Genomic DNA, 26,438 nt, shown 5'->3' on the forward strand with positions numbered 1-26,438 from the left:
ACGGCACCGACACGGCGGGACCGCCCGCCCAGGGAACGACACCGGCCCGGCCCCGCTCCCCGCAGTGGCTCCGTTCCCTCCCGCTCCCCCCGGACCTCCCCAGCCCCCGGGGACGACAAACAAACAGCCCCGGTTAAGGTGGACAAATAATTTTTATTCGTGCATGCAAATACATGTCAATACTGCAAACTTCTTCCATCGAGTCTCTCAAACACCGAACCGGGATGCTCTATCCGTGCCCAGCCAAAGCTACAACCTCTGCACGTCAGTGCTACAGCGACACACGGGCCCCGCCGGGGCCCCCCTACTCTAACACGAAGGGAAACATTACCATTGGGAATCAAAACCGAAATAAACGGAATAGAATTTACTCCCCCATATATCCCCATTTCATTTTACAGATTTTTTTTTTCTTTAAATTATAGTTTTAAATAGAAGCTGAGAATGCGCCATAAAAATGAGCATTAAATCCATCGTAGCGATGGTGCCTGCTTTATACATGATGGGTGTACACCATCTTTTATTTCATTTACATTTCAATCGAACAATAGATTTGCAAAGAAAATGTCTAATACAGACGTAAAAATATTCACACTAGAGCTTCACAATCGGTTGTACAATTGACAAACAGGCCTCTTTTCCCAAACTTTCCAGCTAAGCAAATTTATAAAATGTAATCAATGCAACAAGAAAAAAAAAATTTTCTTTAAAACTTCCAGGGAAAAGAATACGCAGTAAACAGTATCAATGCGACAGCAGATGCTGCAAGCTAACCACAATACTTCGGAGTGGCTGTACAGTGGGTATGTGCAGTACAAATCAAAGCCACGTGTGTTGTATCACAACTACTGTATAATGTACTTGTTTGCCCAGCTAAGAAAACGCATGCATTCCCATGCCTTGGGTAACGGAGATCTACTCTGGAGAAATCCATGGGCTATGTGCAAATGACCTTGGCTTTTGGCAGTAAGAAACGCAGCCAGGCTCTGCTTTATTTCAGCTTTTACAGCAAAATCTTGAGTGATTAAAAGCTTCCACAAGCATCCTTAAATAATGGGGTGTAGAATTGTGTTTGGGCATTGGGCACTATGATTATTTGGATTTGTTTCATCTCATCAGTGACAGTTTTGGGGTTTTTTTTTTTGCCCCCTTGTCCTGCTCCCTTGCCAGCAAAGAGATGCAGGGGGATGACTACTGCCAAAGTCAGCTGTTCATTTATACTGGGAAATTGGGCCATTTAAAAAAGCACATTTATTGTGTTCTGCTTGCAGAAGAGGTCCCTCAATGAGAGGGAACTTCCTAACAAAGGGATTAAACTACAACGTAAAAATGGACTTTTACATCCTATAGATCATCTGATCATTTCTCATTTTGTTACACTCTCAAATTCAACACCTTCCTTTAATACCAGTCTAATAATTAATGAAAAGTCTGTTCACAAATATGATCAAGGAGCTGCTGGCATACAGTGTTTATGTACAGCAACAGGTACAACTTGACAACTTGTGCTTTAAAAAAGCAAACAAAACCAATGTTTGGAACTATTCTGAGTTTAGATTGAGTTATTTTAAGCGTTCTTTCCTCAGCTGTTTCTGACCACTGTGCATTATTTTGTACCTCATCCAGCCTAGTACACTATTATACAAGAACAGCATTCAGCTCTTGAGTACAGGAGAAATTAAAATTTCAATTGAGTTATCAAAGCACTAAAACCTTCCAAATTAGACTTCTACAAAGAGCTTAATTAAGAGCTTATTTAACATAATCAGCTGTGTACAACTGTTTTCCTAAATCAAATGCCAAACTTTAGTGTCCCTGTACTAGACTACCAAGAACCAACGCCAGTTTGCTTTGCAAAGAGTCTAACCTTGCCTTTGAAGGGTCTAGTATACATTCTACAATGCAAAATCTGCATAAACACTAAGATTCATTTCTTGTCACCTGTTTACAGGAACAAAATATCAGTAGCAGGGCAATCACTCTGCTCTAAGTATATGTTAAGAATGTACAGATAGTTACTTTCTCACACAAGCATTCTCCCAGCACAAGCATTAGTCTCTATTAAGACCTATGTGGGAAATGAGGCAAACCAAGGAATGAATCCAGGTAGTGAGGCAACACAATTAACTTAGATACTAATAATTCCCGTCTCTCTTGCATGTGAAATCCCTGCTGTACCCCTAATGGGGAAAAAAAGAAAAAAAAAAAAAAATTAACCAAACCAAACCAACCCAAAATGCTTGTCCAAGCAAAGCAAAAGAGCCAAACTCTTTCCCCGATCTGCTCCGGGCCTTCTTTTCTGACAGCACAGTAAATTCGGCCCAAACCTAAATGGGCATCACTGCTATTGACACACAAAGGTAAGTCACTCTCTCCGTGTCAGAAAATAAGCCCTTCCATAGCCCAAAGGCACCTGATTTGCAACTAACAAATGAATACATACTTGTTTGTAAAGGGTCAAGGGCTGAAACTTCAACAAAGAAGGAAGCCAGAGCCAGGTGTTCCCACCTGCAGCTTCTTCTCCCTGTCAGGGCACTGGAGGGCATTAGTTTCATGGCAAAAACCACACAGTCAGTGTTAAACTGTAAGACAAAGCCGGCATGCTGTTAAACCCCCAAATAATTCTTTTGCCTGTCATTATAGGTTAAAAATTCAACTAGAAAACTCTAGCCTCAGTTGAGAATCAACTTTCCGTATCGAGTGTATGGTCATCCTAGAGAACTGCTCTATCACGGGACCTCCTGCTGCAGACAAGAGTCTAGAGATACACTTGTTCTTAAATACGCCAAGACCTTGGCAGGAATATGTCAGGCTTATGTCATTCCACTGGACAAACAGGCAAATGTGTGTAAGCAGCTTATCCCAACCCCCTCCAGCAAAGCACAACCAAGTTTTTAAAATTGCCATTTTAAAATTAAAAAGTTAAGGTAAATACACAATCAATTTATGTAGTATATATTCACCCTCAGATCATGCTGAAGATGTTCTGTGGAGTTCTGGTGCACAGAGGGCTCTTTCCCTGAGGGCAAATAAGGACTTCTCAAACCTTTATATTTTCTCTATTTTTGTAACAAAATAGCAATTTAAAATTTAAAAATCTTTTAAAAAAATTACATCACCTTCAACATGGAAGATCTCACTGTTTAAATATCCATGAAAGAGACATACTTGTTTGCATATCTGTTTTGGAATTACATTGTACAGCAAATAATAGTATCTCAGAAGCATTTCAAAAGTAATATAAATTCATATTTACAGAATGGTCTTGGTATAAAATATACAACAATCATATTTATGTCTAACATTCTAAGTTAAAGTTAACATCAATAGGAAATAAGTTAAGGTGACAAAGGTGGTCTGGTTCTTGTATCCATTCACTTCACGTAGCGAGTGAAAGAAGCGTCAGTCTAACCCTAGAGTGAGGTGGCACTGGCTGGAGAAGGTACAGCAACAGCCAAAGGAAACTAAGAAAAAACTACTTGACTGTTTTTCTACATACATTCCTTGACATTGGAGTAGTAAATAGATGTGTAAGATCTTCCATACTGACACCAGAATATCAAAACTAACCCTTGGATTTGCAGGTATATTTACAACGTAATTATTTCATGGACAGGTTCGTTAGGAGAGATATCAAACACCAATATTTACTTAGTCTAATCAGTAACCCTCAGGGAAATGCCAACCCCCACCCCCCAGAAGCGTGCACAAAACAGTTATCAAAATCTTACCCGACCACATAGCTGTGATTTTGTAAAATAACAACTCAGACGACCAGTAACATGATCCTCTTTAAGCATTTTGCTAGCAGGAAAAGCCCTTACATGCAGTACACCTGGTGAAAGATCAGCTTGGCTTAAAATATTCCAGTACAATTTTCAGAGTAAACAACTTCACAGAAGTTAATAAAAACATAAAAAAATGTAAAACTTGTCACAAAGAAAAGTAAGAGGACAAACAAGAAAGATAGTAATCATCAGGAGGGAGAGTCCTGCTTTCTTAAAAGAAAAAAAAAAAAAAAAAGTGGATTTTTAAGCTTCTCAAAAAAAAAATATGCCCAGGGCTCTAGTTCATGTGTATTTATGAAAACCAATTTTCAGTTAACAAGTCTAACATGATTCTCAGTCACCTCTTAACAGGGCATAAATTCATACAGTTTTCAGCACTCTGAAGGTCAGATAATGCTCTCTCATTGTATTTTCAAGGTCTTTCAAAATAAGTTGCCACTGAATAAACAAAAATTAAACCTGAATACAAGATTATGATTAACAACATTTAACAAAGGTAATTACAACCACCTTAAATTCCCAATATTTAGTTTAAATTAAAACAAAACAGTACAAAAAACAGCAATACCATCTTGTTAGTCAGTGCAAACACTAGATACAGGGTTTTCAAAGGAAAGCCAAGAGCACCTGATACTTTTTGCCAAGTCATCTGGATCCTATAATCTCCAAGTTGAGAACTATTAATGAAAAAAAAAAGAAAAAGAAGAAGAAAAAAAACCCTAAAGTTGCTGTTACATTAGTGCATAACCTCTCAAAATCGTTGAAAATTGTTCCATGTATAGCTTGGGGAAATCAATACCTAGTACATTAGCTGGAGGACTTAGGCACTTGATTTACTTCTGATAACTTTACTTGGACAAGTAGCCTGTGCATGTGTACCTACAGTACTAAAGCGTAAACTGGGGGGGAATGGAAACCAAAAGCTGCAGCAAAGCACTGCCCCACAGACCTGCAAATAACACAGCAGTGCAAAGCTAATGGTGGGATAACCCTGTAAAAGCCTCAAGTCCAAATCTCCACCTCTCAGTCTTCCAACCGGAAACAAGACTCCATGCAAAGTTCCACAACTAAAGAAAAAGCAGCTGCAACAAGACAAAAGTTCTTCTCTCGTGAAACAAAATAGAGACAAATAAGTTAGTTTTCCTTTCACTAGATGTATCATCGTAGGATCCTGCTAGTTTAAATAACTGAGTTGTTAGTTTTCTACAGAAGCCATTTTCAACAAGAATGGCTCAGATACCGCACCGGATTGCTACAAACTCATAAAAAGCTGCTTTAAGCTTAAGTAAAACAATGTCCAAATTCCATTCATTTGTGGAAAGTGAACGCCTTACCCTACTAAAGTAAGTTTTTTTTTTTTCTTCAGAATGCTAATGCGAGAGGGGCTTGAAGTATCAAAGAGTCCACAGGAAATGCATGACCCCAATATTATTTTTTTTAAAAAAAATATACATTATATAATATATATTATATATATAAAAAGCTAGTGTAAATGCTTCCATGGTGTGGTCACAAGCTGGAAAGATGAATGCCTTTCAGCTGTTAACCATCCTGCCATTTGCAACAGGCTTTAAAAAGTCATTTTTATCCTCAGACATAATGTGAGCAGTTTTCAAAATGAGGCTGCCAACACTGACTGATGTGCTGATGGGCAGGCAGCTTGCATTGCTAACAGATGTTGTGATCGGCTGACTGAAGCAAGAAGTTACGGGCAGGATTGTTTTCTGCTCCTCCCTGAGGAGAAAAATAAGTTACACAAATATTAAACAAGGACATGCACAAGTATCCGGAACTGAATTGTGTGCATTAAATAAATACTGACAAACTCATTTTTAGCAACAGGCTAAACATCTTCCTCTGGAATGGTACGCTCGAGGTGTGTTAAAGTAGTCTGCCTCATTTTCAAAGGCTGCTTTACTCATTAAAGACTACAGAACATAGAAACCTAAATTAGTGTATTTCAAAATCTACCTCTCCACGGAGATTTGTGCAAACAGTCCGTCATTTAACCTTTTGAAGTTTTTTCTTAATTTCTGTTAACTATAAAAATATTCTGCATTTTTTTGCTTACTGACTGTGAAAGGTATTTTGAACAGCTGTGACACGTTTCAGTGTGTACGATTACAACGATGCATACGAACAATGGTACCAGCCTGGGACTTCCAGCTTTGTGGCCTAATTCTATTTCTGAACAGGTTCTTCTCACTCCACCATGTACAAACAATGCAGGTGTCTAATCCAAGTCTGAGCAGGTACGTAGTTCATCCTTACACAACCATGCTTCCACTATTCTGATGCTTCTGTTTGTCTAACACTGGCAGACACTGCTGTTTTGTCTAACACTCACAGAATCACAAGGTCTTCACCTAAACTTTGTCTCTTCTGTTCCATAGATTCTTTCTGGTGCTGCTTTAGCAGATGCCCATTCTCCACGGTTGTTCCATTGAGCAGCTGATCCTCTTGGGAGCTAATCCCTAGCTGTATGTCCAGAATCTCCTACAAGAGAAAAGGAGAAAAGCCCATCAGCTCTGTCCCTACCAGCTTTACATTTGCCTATTAAGTTCCACTACATTATGCCAATGGAAACGGGAGTCTGGTCATACGACTCCTTAATTTTATGCCATACTATTGGAATGTCTGCCACATTTCACTAAAGGAAAAGCCAATTATTCAAAGGTGGCTGTGAGTGACAAGAGCAGTGTTAACTGTGAGCTGTTTTTAACTTCATTAGTATTACCTGCCAGGTATCTGAGTGAGAAGTACAAGACCCCAGGTGCTAAATAATGGATGCCATTACTAGGACTAAAACCAAAAACATACTAATCGATAAAGACTAAAGAAAAGACCCAGTGACCTCTTTAGGCGCAGATTTTTCTACTCACTTCTATCTGTTCACCTTGCCCGTCAGGTTCATCTGTATCGAGGGCTGACAGCTCCAGTTCAATGTCTCGGTCTGGCTTTGTGTCTGCACAGTCTTCAGGATAATCAGCCTAAAAAAGAATTAATATGTTCTCTAAGCATCAAGTTGGCTTTTCACTGGCTTCACACAACACTGGAGTATTGAAGTGAAAACAGAAGATGCATTTCCAGCACACAACATTTCTACAATACAAGAGAGCTAGTCAGACAAAAATGAACTTCAGGCACAGACAACATAGGATACAAGGCTAAATCAAATCACAGTAAAGTACTGAAACAGAGAGATAAAATGAACACTAAAGAAATTTGAGTCCATTGACAAAATGCTTAGATTTATAACATGTACAAGTAGACAAAAACTAATGATTGCATGAAAATGACTGTCACATTCTTCCCACTTGGTAAGTGCATGTTTGGAGCAGCAGCATAGCAGGTGCACCTGCCTAATCTCAGGGAAATAACTGAGTGCAACAAAAGTGACTTAACTTGCAGAATGTGCTATAAATATTTGGGAGTGTTAAAACTAAGTTTCAACTCTTAGTTAAAATTCATGCGCTTCCGTATATATATAAACGCCCTCCAAGATTTGTTTCATCCCAATTACCCCTTTCTTTACCTCACCATTCCTCAAATCAATTTCCTTGCTTAAAAGGTTTAAGGTAAGACGACTGCCTTCATCTAGAGAATTCCACTTCTGCTGCATGGCAAGTGCGTTTGCCTCTCTCTGAAGGAGTAAGGAGTTGCTTTTGGCCTAAGGAAAGAAACAGCTCAGTTACCAAACATTACACCTAAAGCATGTGCAGTCAGACAGCTACATTAATAAAATTTATTTAAAAGCACTTTACTAAACAATTTAAATTAAAAAACCCTCGTGGTATAATAACTGGTCTTACCTGCTGTAATTCAATACTCAGTAGATCTCCAGTGCTGGAATGCTTTCTGTGACCAGACAAATCTGTAACTATGAACCTGTCCCTTTAAAAGAAAAGGCAAAACTAGGAATTAAAAACAAGTTCTCTAAATCAAACATCCCATAACTTCATTCGTCTATCAGTTTTGGATTTTTGGACAGAAACTAGATGCGAAGCAGACAATGTGTTCTTCATCTTCACTGTGGCTCATAATACTTCAAGGCATTGTATGCAGCAAACATCCTTACTTTACACATGGGTAAGATGTGGTAAAAAAACCTGAAACTACTCAAGTTTTTGACATGACAGCTTGGCAGTACCTGACTCCAGTTCTTTGACGGGTCTCTCAAGGGATACCCTGCTAGTAATTGCGCACTATTAACTGCATTAAGTATTAAAGACTACACAAGTTTTAACCTAGTTTTTTCCAAGGCTTTATGCTGGATAGGTAAAAATTCTTTTACTTTAAAATTAAGAATGTCTATTAATAGACATTCCAGATTCCCCCCACACACACTGAGGACTTTGAAGAAGTGCAAGCTACAGAAAAAGCTGCGAACAGAGCTCGGGAAGGAGTCCGTACCGTTCCGCGTAACGTGCTGAGGAGGCAGAATCTGAGCCATAGGCACTCCATCTTGAGTCTACAGCATTGACATAAGGGACATAATCTGCAAAAGAATTAAGACAGCTTTCACCGTCTCCTCTGCCCTTCAGTGGGATACACACATTCTTTAGCTCTTTGCATTTCAGGGCTGCAGTATGCATAAAGGGGATGAAATGCTCGTGGTGTGTATGAGGGATGAATTTTTGTCACATGAAGTCTGAACTTGTACCTGATACACTGATGGGCTTAGTAGCACTTCCTTGGGAAGCAGTGGCCTGGATTGGATCTGTTGTGTGGTAACCTGTGCGGGATGACCTGGAGATTGCACCCCACTTGGAGATGATGGGTCCATCGCTGAACGGGATTATAGGATCTTCCTCCTTTGCCCTTCTCTGTGTTTCAAATAAATGCACTCTCCTCTTAACATCTCCACTGTCCAAATCCTGCATATTTAGGAGACATGAGATACGTGGACTCCTTTGAGCTTATGCACATCTTCAGCTGGCCAGTAACTTTCTCATTATTGTAGCCTATTTAGAAAACTGGGAAAGGATATTCTAAACAATTTGAAATGAGCAGAACTACTTTAAAATACTAATAATGGAAGCTATCACCTTTTTCTTTTTAATAAAAAAGGCTGGTTTAACCAAACAGAAGACACTTCAGCATGTAAGGATCATCACACTAATGAGAGAACATGCAGAAAACCCCTACCATTAACACGGCATTGGAATTGGCAATCACATCCTTGGGCTCTGAGTCGATAGCATTTATACAAGAGCCAATAGTGCCACAAGACCACGGTGAATAGTGAGACAGATGGTCTTCCTCAAATTTAGTTCCACTCAAATCACTGACACTCTCTGAGAACTACAGAAAAGGGAATAAATAAGCAGTGAATAATAAAAACAGGGAATTCAGTTTTAAAATGAGAAGATAATTTAATTAAATAGCAGTAAATGTATCTCAAAAGTCAATCAAGGAATTCCAGCTGTATTCAAGACTTAAATTGGGGACAACATAAGCTGTTTTTGTCAATTTTTAAACCAGTGCCCCTGGCAGCTGTCAGAGGGCAAACTCTGCCATACAAATAACTGCCTGACCTGCCAAGATGAGAGACTGGAATGTGTGTTAGTGTCAGGTTTCTTCAGGCAAATATCTACAGTAACTTAACTGAGAGGAAGCCATGCATTTTCCTTTCATGTATTAGCCAGTGATAAATAGAAATACAACTTACAACCCTCCAACCTGGGTGAAAATGATTAAATCCTGATCCACCTGGAATGCATGCATAAGGCACTTCAGGTACACCTGCAAGATCTGATCTGAATAATCATTCTTAACATCTCAAATATCACCAACAAAACTGTCAAACCACAGCTTGGCACAGTGGTTTTCAAGCTAGTTTCTTGGATGCATCTAATTTAGAGAGATAGAATAAAATATTTTAAGGCTTTTCTTTTCTTTTCTTCAAAAGTGCACTATTGCTATTTCTTGAGCTTCTCTCCTTCTTTACAGCACTTATCACAGAAGTACACAATGTCCTACCAATGCCTCTTGCCACTTCTAAGGGAATGCATTCCTTGGGACTTGATAAGCACTTGAAGTTTGATTCAGACTACTCATGAAATCAAAGCCATTTGGAGAATCAAAGGCAATGGATTTTTTAATGGGAAACACAACTCCTGTTCCCTACACAAAAACCTGGAGGTTCACAAAGTGAGTTCAGTAAAATTACATTTCATTTAGTGAGGCTGAATTGAATCACTTCACTTCTTGACCTTTTTTCTGCAGTCATGTTTAGTGTCACCTCAATACCAAACCGAACTGCATCATTACTAGGTATCACTTTCCTTTTTCCAGAAGATTAACTTCATTTTATGAATAATACATGGCAGGTAGAAAAATCTTTACTAGAAATATTAAATGGCATCTTAGAGAAACAGGAAGGGAAAACAGAGGTTCTCTGGCTTCCCACCTCTGTGCTGAAATCTACACTGAAGAGAGGAGAAGGTGGTGTTGGAGATGGTGTTGCCATAGGAAGGGTTGACGATACCAGAGGAGTTTTCTGGGTGTGGTACTGTGCCCATTGCTCCGGCTTCCGTCTCAGCTGCTCATCATAACCAGTCTTCAAATGACCACAAGGCTCCTAGGAAGAGTAAATACAGGACTGGATATCCCATCATGTATGGCAACTCAAATCTTAGATATGCAGTTTATTCAAGCAACATACATGGGCATTAAAGAGGCAAAGGGCATCTGGCCCTGATGCACACTACAGTGGTCTGTTTTGCCCATTTTAAAGTTAAAAACAAAACAAGAACTTTGTCCAAGTCACATGTCTCGATCACCGTAATAAACAGGTCTATGCCAATTATTTACCAACTTTCCAGTAACGACCCTCAGAACCAACTCTGCACAGAGCCTTCCCTTCCTGGCTCTCACTTACCCTTGGTAAAGGCACAGTCCTCTGCTCGTTTGGAGGTTGACAAGCCACCGAGTAATACCCATCCAGAGAGTTGTACCTCTCCCGTAACGATGTCTGATAGACAGATGAGTGCATCACATCCATGGGAGGTAAAGAATTGCTCCTAATAATATCATCCCGTGGGTACATCTGCGGGCGCCAGATGCGCCTGCTGTCATAGACTGGAGCGTACATTCCAGAGGGGACGGGAGGGACTGGTCCATAGGGCTGCGGAGGAGGAGGCTGGTAGGGAGAGTTCAGTCGATCCCGAGGGGGAAATGTACTGTAATGATCGGCATATGGCACGGAAGCAGGTGGGAGGGAGGATTCTGGAACGTTGTTGGACCTCACAAAGCGAGGAACACAGGGAGCCACACCAGCTGGTACTGTTGGAGGTGCTGGATAATAGCCTTAAAAATCGGAAAAAAGCCTTATTTAATGCAGCCATGACCCCAAACTTTACACCTTCTAAAACTGTAAACAGCATTGCTAAGTACCTTTAGAGAATGAGAAGTCACACTTCACAAACCTCTTAATGACCCTACCATGTTTCTTAAAGTAACATTTCATGTATGACAATCACACTTGCAGATGCAGTGCTGGCCCCTCACCAACTGGACCCAGTTTGGAAAATATTGCTCCTATGTACTGTGGTGTAACTATGTAACTGAAAACACAGGCTCCTCAGCAATTCTTTATATAGGAAGTTAAAACAGTTCTCTCTAAAATAAAAATCAATATTGCTAAAAAGTAAAACATCTATAAATAACCATTTCACACTTGACTTATTCTTTCTTTTGAGAGGATTGCCTGAACATCTCTCTACCTTTTGAGAGCTTGTGAATGACTCAGTGCTATAAACCACAACGGTTTGCCTGAATATAAACACTCACAGTGCAACCTAAAAAGATAACTGGAACCTTTAGAAAACATTTGAGCAAGCACAAAGACATGTAAGCCTCCCAGCAGAAGCATGCTCTGCCTCTGAATCCTGCCCAGGGATACCCTCATGGATAGGCCATGGCAAGAGCAAGCCTAAATAAAAACAATTAAATGCTAACAAAGGAAAAAGCAGATGAAAGACCTTGAGGGTCAAGTTTTTCTGGAGGCTGAAGTATAAGCTGCATAACACACAGCACACAAAGGCAAGAACCACCAACACTGGGAGCAAACTGCAAGTCCCTTGCATACCCAGCAATTAACAGGATTAGTATTCCCTTAAGTGAAGATTCAGCTGATATTTAATAACTATAAAATAAAATAGACATCGACAAAACAGACACAAAAATTATTTTTTCCAGAGGAAAGCTCAGAGCTATTTTTTAATCAGTGCTCGTCTCACTCACCTGTCTGTGGGTACTGTGGAACTTCATATGACAGCTGAGTCCTGGGATCTTGAAAATATTGAACATTATCAGAATGTGGAGGGTAGACGGGAACTCTGGGAACAAACGGGCTGGATTTTGGAGGCACAGAATTAACTTCTGTTCCAATATTAGGAGGACCAGCTGAGGTAGCTGCTGCCTGGCTGACAGGAGTCTTGGGTGGAGAACCAATTTTACTGAAAAGGATAACCAAGAAATCATTAAGCAGATCTTCACTCATTTCAGTCAGTCACCTCTTTGTGTGCATTCCCATGTAACACGGAAATTTGGGCCTTGCCATTTCCTCTGGAATTTTGTTTTTCACACCCCAAACTGATGCTACATTTTAGACTTTCTCCTAGGAGAACTCCAAAGTGGGAATAAACGTTTTGATACCCTTCTAAGTGTACTCTGGTCAAGACAAAGGCCCTGAAAAGCTGTTTGGAGACTCAGTGTTTCCTGTGAATTATCTAAGAAGTGTCAAGTGAAAACCCCAAAACCAGAAAGTTTTGAGGAAATGCATGCTCTGTGCATCCTTCTTGGTTTTAGGAAATGTCAAATTTTGAGTACAATTTATTGCACATAATAACCCAAAATATGTAATAAGTATATAATTTGCATGCCATAACTTTTTATTTTTACGTAATAACCTAACAATAGTTAAGATACCAGGCTGAGAACAACTGAGTAAGAGATAAAGGGAGAGATTTGTCTACATTGCACAGGAGTATTGACCAGCTAAAAGAACAGGTGCTGGCTCTGACCCCCAGAACCCACAGGCTCTGTGTGACTGTACCTGCCCTGCAGTGCAAGACCTTACACAGCTCTGCAGCCGCTCAGCACCAGCAATTACTGCAAGCCAGGACCACACTTCAGCATCTGCCGGCCACCCACAAACCCGATTTATTATTTTAGATAATCTAAAAGCAGAATGTTCTGTTCAATTGTCTTGATGTCAAAAAAGTCACCTACTTTTCAGGAAGTGATTCAGTGGGGGACCCAGAAGCGTTCTGGCCATTGGCTCCAGTCTTCCCTCCCTTCTTGGTGTTCTCCAGAGCCCTCAGGGAGGTGTCTGCACAGCGGGGGATCAGCTGGGGCACCCCAGTTTCTAGATTAGCTATTCCATTAGTGCTTGGCACCATCTTGCCCGTTGCCTCAGGGCTTCCTATGACAGAGATCACGTTCCCCGCTGTGGTTGAGACGGTGCTGTTGACGCCAACTTTATTCAGAAGGGGGAATGTTCTCACTGTTGCGCTGATTTTTTTGTTCCTCAAGCGGTATCTACAAACAAACACGTGCAAACACACGAAAGACAAGGTGGTATAAAAAGTGCTCATTGTGAAGATTAATGGATTTGCCAAACTACCAAAAAGAAGGGATTGAGAGAACATGACACCAAAAAGTTACACACTTATTTTCAACAATTGGAACCCAAAATCATCCCTCATCTTGTAAGACCCATTCTGCAGTTTTTTGAAAATGCATTTGGGTGAAAACAGCTTCAAAAATGCAGAGCTGCACACTGTTCAATAACTCAGTTCACTCCCTAATCAATTAAAATGTAATTAACATTCTCTCTTGTAGGTAACACAACCAGTCCTTGAAAGACACTGAGCTGAGACTCAGTTGCAGGAAAGGAAGTTTTACCTCATATGGGGCAAAATAAAACTGGAATTAGTCTGCAGACATTGCTTTGCTGCATCTTTAATTTCGTATAAAGAATTGTCAAGAGTCACAAATCCCTCCAAATGAATGAATGTATGGAAGGGAATGTTTTCAAGAATCTCTGTAGATTGCTTGGATTTAAATTAAAAGGAGGAAAAAAAGAAAGAAAAAGGAAAAAGTCTCCCACACTCACTTTTCAAGCTCTTCCTGAGAATGAGCAAATGTACAGTTTGTTCCTCTTGGACACCCCCCTTGCTGTCGAAGGTCTCGGCACATACTTGTTTTGTATTTGCTATTTGGTTGTGGCTTAAAAAAGAACAACAAACAAAAAACCAAAGACATTCCTCTTACCATCTATCAGACATCCACATAAAAGTAGGCTTAAAATACAGAAAATACATCCATGGTATGTTTTTGCATTTTTAATCGGAAAAACAAGGACGTTCCTTGTTGAGGGGCTAAGTTGTCCTTGTGTGGATTTCACTATGCTGCATTCCATATTCACAAATGTCAGGTTCTCAAAATCTGAATGCAGTAAATAACAGTATCATCCATTATCCCACAGGAAAGGCCATGAATATTTCAAATCAACAGTAATTTTTCAAAGTTGCATCTCCCAGTAAACGTACATTAGGACATAATGCAATGATCAAGTCTGGTTACCTGTGGAGTTTCATGGCCTTTTCTACTGTAATTCTGAATGAAATCCACCAGCCCATGGACCACAGTCTTTACAGCGACCATTGCATTTTCCAGCTGCTCCCATGTCGGGGATGCTGCATCTAAAATTATGAAAAGCAGGGTTGTTACTCTGTCAATAATTCCAGTATCATAAATACCAGGCATATCTTGTATTACTTTACAACACCAGGTACTAGGACAGAACTCAGAAAGCCCTGAAGAAGAGTTAATTATGTTCATTAATAGGAATTTTGAAACCAGGAATGGAGGTTATCATCTTAATTTCTTTTGCTAAATATGAAGAATACCAAGGAACGTTTAAAAAGCTTGATTTGCATACCTGGATTTGGATCTATGTTTGCCAGGAGCTCCAAATGAGGCCTCAGCCTGTTTAAGTTTGCAGGATCCCCCGTGCGCTGCAAGACAATTGTCAATTCTTGTACACTCTTAGCAAAAGATTCTGGAGATTGAAGCTGAAAATAAAGGGAAAATTAGTGTGCTGCATCTTACAACTGTCAATTACTAATCTTAAAAAGATATTCGTGACATTGGTTCCTAAATGCAATACACAGTGTCTTCAGATGGCATATAGAGAGGATCAGTGAAGAGAAATTTTATTTCTCAACTCAGAATCTGCCCTATGAAGCTTCATCATAAGACACCAGAAAGTTAATTAAAGTACTTCATATGATGAATATGCTACATCAGGGAAAAAAAATTCAATCTCGTTTTAATTAATATTTGATAAGACTATGAACAAAAAGTTAATTCACTGAGTTCTTTGATTTTTACTGTAACATTTAATAGTCAAAACTAATCCTACAAAGATACTAAAATCATCCCTTTGACAAACCTTGTCAATAATGGATTGCATGTGTGATTTATGTGCCAGGTCTCCATAAAGAAGGGAAGACCACTGTTCTGGTGATATTCTGAGTCCTGCTTCCATGGCAATGTGAACAATTTGGGCATCGTGCTCTCTCCGCAAAGCCTCGTAACTCCGGAACTCTTCTTTAAGTTGCATCAGAGAAGAATCTTCATCCCTTTTAGTGACCTAATAAACAGTAACAGTTAAAACATTCACTCTTTAACCAAAAATCTCTACGCCCATCGTAAATAACAGCTGCACAGCACAAACCACAACAGTGGTGTTTTACCTTAAAGCATGATGCTCTATACAGTAGCTGCACAACATGACCAATGCTTGTTTTAGAGGCCTGAGGAAATCTTGGTTCCAGCCTTTGCACAACAAAAAGTACCAGAACTTTTCTTGAGAGTGCAGAGCCATCTTCCAGTGCCAGTAATACAAGTTTCAGTGCCTCCTCTTGCATAGCTTTAACACACAAAAATGAAAGTCAAATATATTCCAGAAAACAGCAGGGCTACTGTATTTGAACAGCTAAGCAGGAGCACCTCAATAATCCTGAATTTAATTCCTTACTGCTTTGTATTTTATTAAAAAAAAAGCGCTTTTTAAGGAAGTAGCTAATTTAAAAGAAATATTTAGAACTACTCTAAGCAGAGCAAACTTACAGCTAAGACTAACTTCCAGCAATAAACACAGCAGTAGTGCAGTTTTTGTACTTTTCTCCACTGTGCAGTCTTGTAGCAATTGTCCTTTTGGACACCTCATCAATGCCACACCGTGAATCTATGTAATAAATATGGGAACAGTACTGGAATGCTGTCAACAGTTACTGGAATCAAGAGAGGACAACTTCTATTTTAAAGAGAAGTTCCACATTTCTGTGCTTGCTTTAGCTGCATTCTTAACTATGAGTGTTTTCTATCAGAGGTATAAATCATCATAAATTTCAAAAGTATGCTGCAGCTGAGGTTAGGCTGATTGTATTGACAGCTATTCAATTCCAATCACAGGCAGCAGTACTGCCAGCCAGATACGCTCCATTACAAACTGTGCACAGCGTGTGCTTATTGACTCCTCTTTGCCAGGATTTTTCAAATACTTCCTCCCAATTTCAAAGAACATTTAATAGAGCGGCAGGGGAAACAACCAAACACTAAGCCAGAAGATTTTACTACTATTTGGGGTTTTTTTTTCCCCCTCTTTTCCTCTCTTCCTCGCAGAACATCTTCAACTGAACAGAAGACATTTCAAAACATTTCTGTAAAGAAAAGGTGAAGCTAAATATGTTCTGTTGCAGATGTACAGGTCCCTTACCTGGTCCGAGAAACTGGCACCCTCGTGCCCTGACAGCAGCCCAAAGATTGGCAGAAAGCTGCTGAGGATTTTGGTGCTGCAGGATGAGCTCTGTGACAGTTCTCTCCCCCAGCGACCGAGCTGCCCTCATGGCTCTGACCCGACCCTCCTCCTCCACCAGCTGACAATTCACCAGTGTCACAAGCTTCCTCTGCATGGGACGGCTCAGGGCACTCTGATTCAAGCTTGCAACACCTTCACAGAAAGGGAGAAAAGGCAAAGCAGTGCTTCTTATAAATTCATCCAAGTGAGACAAAAAAAATGCCTAACACTGTATGTCTTTCTCTAGGACTTGGATATCGGTCACAGGTACCTTCCCTTCTCTTAGGCAACTCTGTGTGATTTTTTTATCAAAAAGAACTTTAATTAAAATCTTAAATTGACATCAAAGCCGTCCTTTGGGGAAAGTTCAGCTTTAGTACAAAGTCAGCCCCAAGGCAGTATTATTAAATAGAGCATTTTGTAAACCGAAAATAACAAAACCACAAACAAGTGTCACAAGTGTGAATAAGCTTTTAAAGACACAAGGCAATTTTATTAGAAAAATGAGAGTATTATCTCACTGACATTTACAATCAGTGCTGAAAACACCATGCTGTTAAAAGCAAGCTACATCAAAATTCCACTGTTCAGCAGACTCACCTTTTCCTCCACTTAATGGCTTTAAGTAGAGTGCCAAATCCTCAACACATTTCTTTGCTACTTCATAATGTTTGTTCTCTCCTACATTACTCAACTTTACTGTCTGATGATCAGGTACCTAAAAAAACGCAAGGGGGAAGAAGGGGGAGAAGAATTACATACACCTGGCTGACCTCTCCGATGGTACCCACATCACCATTAATTACATAACACTGCAGATGTGCACTGCTCTGAGAGCAGGGAAACACAGCACCCACCCAGGGCATGTGCATGGCATAAGGAACAACAAAAAGGGCCCAAGATGAGGATTAGGGTGATGAAAGAGGGGTTTTGTTATTGCTCAACACTTTAAAAACAGAAGTAGGGTAGAGAACAATAACCAAGGTCTAACAGATGAAGAACACAAGATCTGAGAAGGTGATCAGTACACCAGATCAGCATGATTTACTACAGACACACAAAAGAAGCTATAGGACAAAATGAACTAGCAAGAATATAACAAAGCAAAGTTTAAAATCATTTAAGCATCATTTGGGCATGCTGAAATTGTCCAAGAGAAGAAGCAGGAAACTGAACTTGGTGGAAAAAAACTCGAAGTAGACTAACAAGGTCAGATAAGAAAAACAGAGGGAGTGTTAGTCATAATAAATTAATTGTTTGAAATACATCGCAAGAAGTTAGGAGACCATGAAAATAAATGTTGTAAGATCAAGACAGTGATCTGACACATAAAAAAATGAAAGGAACACAGGAACTTCATAAACAAAACCACACTGACATAGCGTCATTACCAATAGCTGTGTCAAGGCATGTAATAGGACACTGGAAAGTGAAATAAATAACATCTTACTGCCTCACCAAGGTGTAGAGAGAGAGAGTAACATGAAAAAGCACATGAATCAGCATAAGGGGAACAGACTTATTCAATCCCCATAAAGTGCAGCACTGATTATATAATCACTGTTTTGCCACTGCTACGAGACAGCGCAGGGAACATTCCTGGCCTGATCAGCCAGTGTCTGCAAACCCAACTGAAAAGCCATCATCAGGCATATTTTAAAAAAATTATACACACACACACACTTCTGGAACTTGGTTAAAAAGCCACTTCCAAATGTGTGACATTTAGGAACGAGATTTCTCACAAGGCTAGGATGAACAAGTGCGGTCTGCAGGTTTACTCATTCTACTGACAATTGGGACAGAGAATTGTCGGTTTCCCAGTGGGGATTTTTCTCCAGTCACAGTTCAAGAGCCTTTTAAAATCAGAATTCAGGTTACAACTAGAACATGTTTTCATGGCCCTGAAGAAGATGAAGACGGCCCTGAAATGGTGCAGTTGCTTTTAGAGAATGCATGGACTCCTAGAGAGTGCACAGTTCAGCCTTACCATTTATTTGGGTTAAAACAAGGAAGGAAGAGCAGCACACATATTGCACCTGGCACAGAGAAGGCAACAACACGAAGTGGCGAAACAAAAGAGCTGCTTCAATCATACCTGGGCTCCAACCAGCTGGAGGAGTGCAAAGTTTACAGGAAGCACATCGATGTCTGTGTTGATGGCAGTCTGGTCAAAAGGACATGCCTTGCGATGGAGCTTGTTCAGGCAGGTCTTGCACACGGTGTGAGAGCAACCTAAGCTGATGGGTTTGTGCACATTCTCATCAAACTCATTGTAGCAGATTGGGCAGGACAGAAATTCTGTCCACTGAGCTGCCTGCACAGGCATTGTGGAAGCTGGACACTTGTTTAGCAGGCTAGCAGACCATTATTTCACTGTACTATGTTTTGGCAGCTGTAAGTGAATAACAGAGGATTTAAAACATGCTTTCCGGCAATTTAGAATAATTCTTAATTAAAAAAGCAGACCACAATTTCAATATGACAAAGAACAAAACCAAATCCTTATGCTGAAGTACTCAAAAAGCCCAACTCTCTGTTAGTTTAACAACTGTACCAAAAAAGGCTCATGAACTAAATTAATGCAGACTGTCATAAGTTTAACTTATTCACAATAAATGGCATTAATTTTTTGGGGGGGGAGGGTGGTTTAAAATGTTATTTTCATTTGAAATGAAATAGAACGTCTTCCTTCTGCAGATTTTATTCAGACTTAATCAGACACCAAACTAAACCGAGCTTTGCTTTTTTAAAAACACATTTTCTCTTTCTGTAAAATACAAATCAACTAACAAATATCAAGAGCCATAAGAAAACACTACAAGAATGAGAGACTAGTTTTTAGTTTTATGATTCACGTGTTACTTCCACCTTTTCTTGCAAGAACTGGAGCACTCAAGGGCAGAGATTGCTGTGTGCAATTTTGCTTTTCATGTCTCTACCTTACATATAACTATGCCCATGAATTCACAGCAAGAAAATCTTTGATGTATGTAAAATCCAGGTATTTAGGACAAAACCTATGATAAGGCAAGCAATAACTTCAGATGGCTCCCTTGTCTCTTGAAATGTCTCACTCTGTGCAGCAGTACTAAATATATTGTTTATGTAAGTGTATTTCAAAGCAAATACGGCTTTATGGAGATTGTTGTTGTATCTTATATTAAGTCACATTCCTGAAAAAGGTACCAGGCCTCCGAAGTTCATGGAAACCGTTCTCATCCAAGCTTTCTGTCATCACGATTTACATTCAGAGCTCCACCCCGGAGGGAACAGCCCCACCCTGGCCTGTGATGTGCCACTGTGTTTGCTCTCTAGGCAACCTGCAGACCAGTTGGGTCACTTCAAGGCTATGAGCAAGCTCGTTACAAACGCAAATAAAAAAATGTTCTAATTACATGTTTAGCATGCTATTTTTTTTTACTCTGATGGCAGAAAAAAAGTAATTGTTCTGAGGAAGCTGAGATCTCCCCTCTGTGTTTAAATTCAGAAACTCCTTACTGCGGTTCCATAGTTGGCTGTGCTATGGTTTAATTGATGCTGAAGTACTAGACCAATGGAAGAATTACTAGAAGACCAAATAGACTCTTATCTGTGGATGTATTTTATGTTAATTATGACCATCTGTTTAGAAATCCTATTTAGTACTATGAACATTCAGTGCCCTTTAAGTAATAGGATACTTGTACAAGATGTCCTTATCTCAGTGAGTGTTTCAATATTATGTAGCAATTTTTGCCTCAAATGAATTCCCAAAGTAAAACACACCAAACTGGAAGTTGAACCTCTCAAAACCAAACTGCTGAGGTTACACTTCCAACATAAGCCAGAAAATTCCCATGTATTGGACAAATCAGATTTTCCTCCGGCTTCTATGAAAGCACAATCAAAGCTTTAGCAGGGATGGACAAATCCGGACATCTTTCACACGCTATTGCTACATGAGTCTTTTAACCAAGGAAATTTAAAAGCAAAACAAATAAGAATAAAGCCAAACACTGAGCCAACAGGCCCAGGAAGATTTTTGATTCCTCTGCTAAGAATCCCCCAATTTCCTTTAGCACATCTGCTTCCCGCCCAAAACAGCCGGACAAGAGACACACAGAACTGCAAAGCCTGTCCATAAACACTTTGCTCAAAGCTTTCTGCAGCACTGCCAGAAACATTAAGATACCAGCACCAACATTACTGCTGACCTAGGGCTGATGGTGGGGCTTTTCCACCTGCAAGACACAGGTAACAGCACAAACTCGACCACTCTGGGAAGTGTGTGACTGTCATGACTCACACAGGAAAAGTTCAAGGAGAGGCTGGTACACAGAGAGCTCAACTGCTGGTCACTAACGAGCTCCTAATAAACAGTCCCCGTGTCCACACTGCTCATTAATTATCTCAGGGATCTCTGCTCTGAGACAATACCCACGTTTGGTTTCCACAGGTGCTTCAGAGACTCGCAAGAAACCACCTCTGTTTACAAGCTTTTAAAATACAGTTGTTTTCCTGACCAGCGTAGAAATGAACACAACAGATCCTTCAAGTGTGCACCACTGGTTTTTAAAGATCTGTCTCTGGGTGTTTAATCATCCCAAATGACAGATTCCACTAAGCATGTGTTGACCTTCAGATTTCTTGACAGGAAAAAAAAAAAATCTAATTAAGCCAGCAAACAGCTGGGAAAAGCTCTTGACTCCCAGAACTTCAAGCAGCCATACAGGGAGGAATCTCCATACTTTATTGAGCCTGCCAGCTCTCCTGCCACTCTTGCACCCCAGTGTGTAGGAAAACAATCTCATGACTCCTAATTACCATGTCAACTCCTACAAAAAACATAAGCCAAATGTTTAATAGATTCTTGCTCCTTGTCAGAAACAATGTATTTCAGGGATGTCCTCTTGAACAACAAATTGCTCCAGCACTCCAAACTGAGCAAACAAAGGAGGAGAGCAAAAAACCAGAAGGTGAACTAAAAATCCTTTGGATTCTGTTTTTAACAGGCAGTACACTCTATGAGAACAACTACCCTTGGTCTGTCTGTTCATTCTGGCAGATGTGTTATCTATCTCTACACTACACAGGGCTCCTTGTCCCTGCCAAAGTAGAAGCATCCTGCAAAAACAAAATCCCAAAGAAATGGCTGATACAGAAACTGGCCAGACATACAAGGAAGCAGTCTGAAAATCATGGCAGTTGCTACTTAAAAGATCATTACACAGTGAAGTTCCAGTCAGTTTTGTAGTATTCCTACCAGAAACAATACTTCAGATGACAAACTGAGAAACGTACAAGCCTAAGGTCAGAAATCATATAATAACAAAAACCAGTACAGCTGAGTGATTTTGTGTTTTTAAAACAGTAGTATTTTCCTACTGCAGCAGTGGCTGCAATGGACCAGAGTAACAATGGTAACTGACTGATTTTCTCATTTTAGAACAGAATTATCAGATGAAATTGGAAGATGGGGTGGGAGATAGGTGAAACCTCAAAGCCTTCCTCAAACAGCTTACAAATGATGGAAGTTGTAAGATTTAGACGTCCTTAGTAATTTTATATTAACTTTTAGCTACCTAATCCCAAGACATTCTCTACAACTAATCTAAACCATTATGCTTACTCAATAACCTCTGGACACGATAAATACAATTCAATTCTGATTTCCTGAAGAAACCAAGCTTAGGTGATCACGCTGTTCTGTTAGTCTGTTCCTCTCCCACACTGCTCAGTCAGGGCATTTGCCAAAATGCAGACAGGCAAGTTCCACCCTTTATTTAAAGGAAGGGTTGAAGGCTTAATTCAGTTCCCCCACAGCACCAGCTCTGCTCAGGCTGACTCCATCAGGTCCCTTGCGGGCCGTAGGCAAAGACAAATAAGCAGAGCTTGGGTGAGAATGAGACAGGGAATAATTCTGTCAGTGCTGAACAAAGGGAAGGCTTCTCTACAGATGAAGGAAACACTTGGGAAACTTGTGAAATTATACGGTATTTCCACAACTGAGGTTCAATTACAATCCTGCTGTGGATTTAAGCCTAAATCTTAGAATTCAGTTGATTTTTAATCACTAAATTAAGGAGTCCTTGATATTGACTTGCTGTTAATGCTGACTGCAGAGATCAGGGTATTTCCGTTCCTTTTTAAAAGTGATCTCCATTAAAATTTTTCACTTATGCAGATTAATGGTTGGTTTGCACTACAAGGAGGCAGGTTCTTCAAGCTTTCCTTCCTAAGTTCTGTAGTTCCTGAAAGCATCCTGACTGGGTCAAAATCTTACATATCGCGTAATATAATTATCAGTATTAATGCATTCTCTGGAAAGGCTAGAATCTTTTATTAATTGCTCTTCAACAGCCATCATCCACAGATCTAAAAAACTGGCTTCATTAAAGGCTTAGGGAAGGGCCATCCCCGTAACAGCTTTGAATCACTCAGCTATGATGGCTTGAAATTAAAACAAATCCTCTTCGCTGAGCAGACTTGCTCATTTCTACACTTCACAATACCCGTCACATGCAAATCTCTTTACATCATGTGGAAATTCTATATGTAAAGTCTCTAATGACCATTAAATACAGTATTTCAACACAATTCTTTTGCTGAACATTCATGCTCTTGCGACTATCTGCAGCTCCAGAAAAGTCACCAATGGAAATCCTGGGGACATATGAGAATCAAGAGAGAATCTCAAGTGGGAAGGGACACGTCATGTCCAACTCTGCTTTTTGCAGGAGTATCTGACACTACCCCACGTGTCCCTGGAGCTCTGGCAGACTTGGTGCCACAAGCACCTCCCTGGGGAGCCTGTTCCAGTGCCTGGAAAAGCCTTTTACCAGTGTCCAACGTGAACTTCCCTGAAAGTTCCACTCCACTTCCTTGTGTCCTAAATAGCGATCTGAACATTTACACGTACCCAGACCACGTTTTGCCAAAGCACCTACGAGATTCTCTTGTAAACTGGTTAAAAAATACCAAAGCTTGAATCCCCTCTGCCTCCTCAAAACATGTGGCTGAAGAATAACTCCTCTCAACAGGGGTACGATATAAATTTATGCTCGTGGCTGCCAAAGTTCACTCAATTCAGGGTTAACAGCCCCCAGACCAACACCAGAGCCAGTGCATCCTCAGCAGCTCATACCTGCTCCTCCCTGGTCCCACAAATCACGGTAGTAGATTTTAAAAGTTTCCTAAATACTTATGTAATGCCACTGTGGGTTTTTCCTTGTGTTTCCTAGGTGTCCCTGAAAGGAGAGCCTGTCCTTGCCACCAGCCTGATACCAACTCAGCTTCTGTAACAGTATTGACTTTTCAGGACTAACTGAAGGGCAAATAAATGAATTTGTTGGGGTTTTTTATTCCACCCAAATCAGTTGAACTCTGTCTGAATGCGGAGAAAGGGAATCCATTTCTAAGCAAACCCACTTCGACACAGTTACTCCAAGAAGAGATACAGTGTAGAACTCCTAACTTTTTGGTAATATTTTCAGTAAATAGGACTCCCATGTATGGTTTAGCTCTCCAAGCTTTTTTTTCTTTTTTTTTTAACGTGACTCCCATGTATAAATTATAATTTTTTAGATGAAAAATTCTGTATTTTAATATTTTTATACAATTTTAATGAAATACCAATTCTATTCTGAGACGTAGGCAAGAAAACATGGGAGCTGGAAAACCTTTTTAAAGGTTGTACAGAATGCCTTAAGATGCCCTCAAACAATTTTTTTCCTTTCCTTAGGGCTGTCCAGTCAGCAAGAAGAGACCCTGTACATTCATCCCATCAAGGGTATATAAAATATCACCAAAGGAAATGCACCATGCTCCCGGCAAACGCTAACAGCTATTACCATCTGGATAATGTAAATACTTTTATCTATTTTAAAGCTAAAAAGCCTTAAATAAATGAGATCAACACTCAAGACCAGAAGTTCACTTTGCGATACCTAAAAGCACTGACACTAAAAATTTGTTAGAATTTAGTGTTTTTGAGAGAAATGGCCACAACCTCAAACAAGACAGAAATACAACACAATAAAACCAGCTTTTCCTGGGGAAAGCTTTGGTTACGATGCAGGAACAAGAAAAAATTCACTAAAAAGGCATGAAGGTCTTGGGAAAGTGATTAATTACAAAAATTAAGACTCCTGTGTTTCATGGAATAATACTTATACTAGCAACAGAAGTTTCAATTTCTAGTATTTCCACAGATGTTTAGGACAGACCAAAGGTCAAAGAACAGTATTTTGATTCAGAAGATTTACAGCTGTACTGTTGCTTCTCATTTAAAAATACTTTTTTTTCTGCCACAATTGCAAATTTACACCCCTGTAATCCAAAGTGCTGCCTTTAATTTTAGTTTCATTATTAAGATGTAGCTCTAATGGCCGTGAGAGAACAAGCACAAGAGAAGCTACAGGAACTACAATTAAACCCAAACAAAATTCTAAGTTTGCATGGAAATGAAACAGGCCTGGACCAGAAATTCTCCTGGTCGCCTGTCTAAACTTCGTCACTATTTTCCCTCGTTACAAATCCATGCCATTCACCTCTGAACCCTGGATGAACTGGACACTCATCGCTCTCCCACCACTCCGCTGCCTTTCCTGTGCTTTGTGCTGACTCCTACACTCCCACTGGAAACCCTCCGTGCACCTCGAGCATCAGCAGAACCGGGACACGCTTTTCCTGCTCAGTTGTTTTGTGGGTTTTTTTGTTTTGTTTTAGACGCTTAAAACACGACACGGTGGGTGCAGTCCTAGGACCTGTCCCCCACCATTACCCCAACGCGCAGCTCCATGAGCATTCCAGCCTAGGAATATCCATGGCTCCGGTGCCGAGGGGCAGCTCAGCGCGGACCGCGCGGTGCTGCGGCCCCCCAGGGGCTGCCCGGGAGGGGACCGGAGCTGCCGCCTCCGTTGGCCGGTGCCGGGAAGGCCGGGCGGCCCCGCCAGTGCCCCCGCGGCTCGGCCCCGTCCGCAGGCCGCTGTCAGCCGCACCCGAGCCCGGCCCCGCTCCCGCACCAGGCCCGCCTGCCGCTCCAGGGCCCGGGCCCGACTCCCGTTCCTGGGCCCGGCTCCCGCACCCGGGCCGGCTCCAGCTCCTGGGCCCGGCTTCCCGCTCCCGCTGCCCGGCCCTACTCCCGCCGTCATTTCGGAGCCGCCACCAAATGGCTGCCCGGGTCCCCGGGCCGGCCCCGCGGCCTGGCGGGGCCCGCCGGGCGCCGACACCCCTGCGGTCCCCGCCGGGCCGCACCGGACGGGCTCAGCCCGCCGCCGCTCCCGCCCGGCTCCCGCAGCGCCGGGAGGCAGAGGAACGACCGGGGTGCGTGATGGCGCGGGAGGGGGGGGGGGGCGGGCGGGGCCCCGGCGGGTCAGCGCGTCCCCCGCGGCGGCCGCCCCCGCCCAGCCCGGTCCGAGCCGTGCGGTACGGTGCGGTGCGGTGCGTACCTGCCGGGCGGGGGCGGCGGCCGGAGCGCGGTCGGGCGGTGCCGGCCTCAGGCGCCATGGGGCGGGCGCGCGGCCCGGCGGAGGCAGCGGCGGGAGCCCCGGCGGCGCCGCCTCATCGCGCTGACAGCGGCACCGCCGCCACGCCCCGCCACGCCGCTCTCGCGAGAGCCGCGCGCCGCCCGCCGCACGTGACCGCGCGGAGGGCGGGCGGGAGGGAGGGAGTTACCATAGAGACGGCGGGGCAGGCGCGCTCCCCCCCCCCCCGCCGCCAGGGGGAAGCGGGGATCATAGAGACGGCGTGACAGAGTGCGGCCGGCGCCCCCTTGCGGCCCCAGAGCCGCCTCA

At 41.6% G+C, this 26,438-nt stretch overlaps 1 protein-coding gene and 1 non-coding gene across 5 annotated transcripts; both read right to left on the reverse strand.

Moving 5' to 3' along the window:
* Window positions 1–133: 133 nt before the first annotated feature.
* On the reverse strand, window positions 134–26,181 carry RC3H2 (ring finger and CCCH-type domains 2). 4 transcript variants are annotated; one of them, XM_066201449.1, is made up of 21 exons: window positions 26,094–26,181; window positions 18,761–19,057; window positions 17,263–17,380; window positions 16,582–16,815; window positions 15,557–15,732; window positions 15,253–15,453; window positions 14,740–14,872; window positions 14,382–14,500; window positions 13,912–14,024; window positions 13,026–13,334; window positions 12,036–12,250; window positions 10,672–11,099; window positions 10,201–10,371; window positions 8,937–9,092; window positions 8,452–8,665; window positions 8,202–8,286; window positions 7,601–7,682; window positions 7,324–7,458; window positions 6,671–6,778; window positions 6,155–6,284; window positions 134–3,835 (listed from the first exon to the last, which is right to left on the reverse strand). In XM_066201449.1, the coding sequence occupies exons 2-21, from the start codon at window positions 18,989–18,991 to the stop codon at window positions 3,720–3,722; spliced, it is 3,474 nt and encodes a 1,157-aa protein (XP_066057546.1). In that variant the 5' UTR covers window positions 18,992–19,057; window positions 26,094–26,181; the 3' UTR covers window positions 134–3,719. The 4 variants fall into 4 exon arrangements, with proteins under 4 accessions (XP_066057546.1, XP_066057545.1, XP_066057547.1 ...); XM_066201448.1 differs by having other exon boundaries at window positions 3,745–5,522; window positions 6,136–6,284; XM_066201451.1 differs by lacking the exon at window positions 134–3,835 and adding an exon at window positions 5,416–5,522.
* On the reverse strand, window positions 14,961–15,074 carry LOC136299726 (small nucleolar RNA SNORD90). Its single transcript, XR_010723561.1, has one exon. It is a non-coding gene; the product is annotated as a small nucleolar RNA SNORD90 (small nucleolar RNA).
* Window positions 26,182–26,438: the final 257 nt, after the last annotated feature.

Source organism: Chamaea fasciata, unplaced genomic scaffold, assembly GCF_029207755.1.
Source record: "Chamaea fasciata isolate MVZ Bird 193981 ecotype frontalis unplaced genomic scaffold, bChaFas1.0.hap1 SCAF_20, whole genome shotgun sequence".
Lineage (NCBI taxonomy): Eukaryota > Metazoa > Chordata > Aves > Passeriformes > Sylviidae > Chamaea > Chamaea fasciata.